The 4,687-nt window shown below is 46.6% G+C and overlaps 1 protein-coding gene across 1 annotated transcript in view; it reads right to left on the reverse strand.

Moving 5' to 3' along the window:
- CSNK2A2 (casein kinase 2 alpha 2) overlaps positions 1-1,416 on the reverse strand; it is a 37,176-nt gene extending 35,760 nt beyond the window's left edge. The window contains exon 1 of the mRNA XM_034639029.1: positions 1,379-1,416. Coding sequence (XP_034494920.1) covers positions 1,379-1,416 — 38 coding nt within the window. The remainder of the gene's footprint in view (positions 1-1,378) is intronic.
- Between the last annotated feature and the right edge of the window lie 3,271 nt (positions 1,417-4,687).

Raw genomic sequence — 4,687 nt, forward strand, 5'->3', positions numbered from 1 at the left:
CCCGCCCCCGGCCCCGCCCCCGGCTGCTCGCCACCCCGAGTCCCCTCCCAAAGCTGCCCGGCCGAGGGGCGGCGTTGTGCGCCCGCAATGGGGCTTCCCCAACCCGCTCACCGCTGCCTTTGGGCCTTGCCCCTAGCGGGCCTTTTCAGGACGGTCCTGGCGACCCCTACCTCAAGCCCTCCACCCTCTCGTCATCCAGAGTTTACCCACCCCATACTGACCCCGTTCTGACCCTCCTGTCAATCAACTCGTCCCCATCAAGTCCCTCCCCGATGACTCACTCTTACCACTGAGAACATCCCCAGGCTCAAGATTTCTCCCCCCCTTCCGGAGACACCCCCTCTTTCTCGAATGGACCCTGCCCTATCACCCATGGATTCCTCCTCCGTTAACCAGAGTCTTCCTCACAAAACCCTTCTCTTACACTAACCCCTAATTCCTTTCCAGAGCCTTCCCTGAGAACACGCTGAATGCTCTCTTCTTCGCTTGGTTAAGCTGGAGTGGGCCAGGTAGCTCGTTGTGAAGTTCTTATCCCCCCCCCCCTTTTTTTAAAAGATTTTATTTATTTATTTGACAGAGAGAGACAGCCAGCGAGAGAGGGAACACAAGCAGGGGGAGTGGGAGAGGAAGAAGCAGGCTCCCAGCAGAGGAGCCTGATGTGGGGCTCCATCCCAGGACCCTGGGATCAGACCCTGAGCGGAAGGCAGACGCTTAACTACTGAGCCGCCCAGGCGCCCCTTCCCTTTGTAATTAATAAGCAGTCTGTGGGGAGACCCTTTGAGACTGTGAAAATGTCCTGTTTTGTGCGCGAGGACAAAGCAGAAGAAGAATAGTGAGTCCTGCCTGAAGGGACAGGAGAGGGGTTGGGCGTGGATTGAAGGTGAGGCGGCCAACTAAACTTTGTCCTATTTTATTATGTTGCTTTTTAGCTCCAAACACTACTGTCTTTGATCTTCTGGGCCTTTTGTCTTGCTTTCCCATTCCACATCCTTTATCAACAGCACTTCCCACTCAGCCCCGGTTGCTCTGACTCCAGTCTTTTTTTATATTCTGTTTTCTAGGTGAGACCCTGCTTCTCCTTCTTGATATAGTTAAGAGCATAGACTGTTGAGTCAGATCCATCCAGGTTGACTCCTAGCTGTGCTATTTATAAACTGTGTGACCTTGGGCCAATAACTCTGTGCTGCAGAATTTACAGCATAAAAACAGTAATGGCCTTCTTCACAGGGCTATGGGGAGACTTAGACAAGGTAAACCACTTAAAACAGTGTTCAGCAGTTATGAGGTGCTCAGTACCATTAGTAGCAGATCCAGAGCCTTTTCCTATCACTGTTCCCTTCCTGAGACCACCACGTGCCCAGCTTTTGGTTCCTTTCACCCTCCAAGCTTGGCCGTGGCTGCCTCCTCTTCCTCCATCCCTACCTTCCCATGCCTGCCTTCTTTCTCCTCAAGTCTCACCTTTAAGGCTCATTTTATTCACTTGGATGTAGATTATATCTAGTTTTAACATGGAACGGCGTGAGCTCAAGGTCCTCTTACTCCACCATCTTCCCAAGCTCTCTTTCAGTTCCTCTTTTTGTTTTTTTAAATTTTTATTATTTTTAATGGATTTTTTAAAATTTAGGGGCACCTGGCTGGCTCAGTTGGAAGAGCATGCCACTCAATCTCAGGATTGTGAGTTCGAGCCCCATTCTGGGTGTAGAGATTACAAAAAAAAAAAATTTAAAAACAACATTAAAAAAAAGATTTATTTTTTTATTTGAAGGGGGGAAGGGGCAGAGGGAGAGGGAGCGGAAGAAAATAAAGCAGATTCCTGGCTGAGCACGGAGCCCGATACGGGGCCCCATCTCACAACCCTGAGACCATGACCTGAGCTGAAACCAGGAGTTGGATGCTCAAGGGACTGGGCCACCCAGGCACCCCATATTAAAAAAAAATTAATGGATTTTCTATTTAAATCTGTACTTTTTTTTAAAAAAAGTAACTCTACACCTAATGTGGGGCTTCAACTCACATCCCCACATTCAAGAGTCATATCTCTATGGACTGAGCCAGCCAGCCAGGCACCCCTTTAAGTTCACTTTAAATGGTAGAGTTGATACTTCTCTATCTCAGCACTCTATCCTTCAGAAAACTGCATATTTTGTAATTGTAATTCTCTCTCCTCCAGTGTAAAAACAGCATGAGAGCAAGGACTGACTCTGGATGCTCGCCACTGGCTCACCCAGCATTCGCCACATTTAGAGGCTTTCAACGAATACAGTGTTACCCCACAGATCACTAACTAATTAGAAAGTGGAGATCACTGCTTTAACCACTAGTCGAATTTAACATCATCAATAAGGGACCAACAGACCCTGTGATGTGATGCACCAAGAAGGAACATGGCATATGCCCAAAATGCTTACCTTGAATCTCAGTATGAGGACAGAATCAGACAAGTCCAAACTGGGAAACATTCTGCAAAACAGCAAAGTCTGGGACTCTTCAAAACTGTCAGTGTCACAAGAGAAAACAACACAAAAGAAAACAAAACTCTGAAGCAGTGTTCTTGATTAAAGGAGCCTGAGAGAGAGAACCGTAATTCTGGATTTGATCCCAAATGAGAAAGGTAGGAAGAAAAAGAGGGAGGGAAGGAGAAATACAGCAAAAAGGACCCTAATGAATGGGACTACTGGGGCAATTTGAATATAGGATGTACATTACATAATAGTATTGCATCAGTGTTAAATTTTGTGAACGTGAGGATTATCTTGTGGTTATGCAGGAGAGTCTCTTGATCTTAGGAGTTACATGTCATGTGTTTAGGATGAAGTATCATAATATCTGCAACTTATTCTCAAATGGTTCTCCAGAAAAACGTGGGTTCCCTAGAGCACAAGCATACATGGGGAAAGGGGAGCAATTAGGCAGAAATGTTGACAATTGTAGAATATAGTTGAAGACTACATGAGCTCACAACTTTTTGGTAGATTTGAAAATTTTCAAAACAAAAGCTAGAAGAAGATAAATAAAGCATTTATGTAGTAAGTGGACTTTGGAATTGAAGTCCAAAACCTGCAAACCTCTCTAAAGGTCTTCCACACAAGAAGGCACAAACATTCTCCAGCTCTTAACGCAGTGTTTGGATTTTTTTTTCTGACAAGTCCCTGTGAACTAGTCTGGGCCAGAGGTTCTTAATCCTGAGCCCTTGGATGAGCTTGCTGGGTTCCAAGAATCCCTGACACAGTAGGCAATGTGTGTGTGTGTGTGTGTGTGTGTGTGTGTGTGTGTGTGTGTGCATTCTTTCCTTAGCATCCATCAGATTCTCAAAGGAGGCTGTGACCCAAAAATGGTTCCAAACCCCTGGTCTGACTACTAGGTCCAACCCCAGTGGGGCCCCATTCCTCGCCTCCACCCCCTCCTACCTCTGACCCCACACACCCTCTCTGCACCTTCTACTCATCCCTCACCACCTAACCCACACCCATCTCACGTAACCGGCTTTCACACCTGCTGGGATGCCGAGGATTCACCCACACATCACTCTGGTGCAACATGCTCCTGGATTTGGCTGACACTTCCCTAACTCAGCCCTGCAGCCTGTAGCCGGTCCTCCCACGGCCACACTGAATGTGTTTTTATGATGTGTTGCTGAGTAGGTTGGGTTCCCCATGGCATTGGTGAAGACCCACCGACTCTCCTTCCTGCCAGCCCACCATACGGTGTGCTTGGTGTGAATTAAGAGTGGCAGTTGGAGATGGTACCAATGCAGTCCTCACTGGAGTTAGTCTCACTAGGATATGGTGAGGGACAGGTCAGTGGCTCTGCAGGGTTGGGTGACAGGGAACCATAATCGACTTCTCCTAGTTACTGTGTGTGTGTGGGTTTAGGGGTGAGTACAATTCAGGATTACACAAGGGAGAATGAAAGAGAGCATCTTGGGTCAAATAGGCCAACAGTTTCATACCAACTCCTCTGCTCCCAGACACACACATACACCCCTGCCCAAATGTCAAACCCTCAGAAGAACACCTTCTATCTTCACAAGGTCCCTTTCTTTCTTGCTTTCTTTCTTTCTTTCTTTTTTAAGATTTTATTCATTCATTTGACAGAGAGAGAGACAGCCAGCGAGAGAGGGAACACAAGCAGGGGCAGTGGGAGAGGAAGAAGGGGGCTCCCAGTGGAGCAGGGAGCCTGATGTGGGGCTCGATCCCAGGACTCTGGGATCACACCATGAGCCGAAGGCAGACGCTTAACGACTGAGCCACCCAGGTGCCCCCACGAGGTCTATTTCTAAAACATTTGAGAGAGTTATAGGCTTTTATCTCATATGGCTGGTTCTAAGAACTTAGCTTAAGAAAATAATATAAATTACAATCAAAGTATTATTAAGAGTGATGACAATTCATGTGTTTAATATCACTGAATCCTGCAAAAACCCTGAGGCTAAAACCCACTGAATTTGTACTTTAAATGGGTGAATTATATGGTATGTGAATTATAGCTCAAGAAAGCTGTTAAAAAATGCTGACGCTGGAGTTCTAACGATCCTGTTTTTGCAGTTGAGGAAACCAAGACTCTAATGACTTGGAGAATTGAGACAGAGCCTGGATTTGAACGAAGGCCTTTCTGACCACCAACTCCATTTCTGTAGCTCTTTTCTAATTCTACATATCCCCCTCCCAAAAGACCCAAAGACATTCAT

Source organism: Ailuropoda melanoleuca, chromosome 12 (genome assembly GCF_002007445.2).
Source record: "Ailuropoda melanoleuca isolate Jingjing chromosome 12, ASM200744v2, whole genome shotgun sequence".
Classification (NCBI taxonomy): domain Eukaryota; kingdom Metazoa; phylum Chordata; class Mammalia; order Carnivora; family Ursidae; genus Ailuropoda; species Ailuropoda melanoleuca.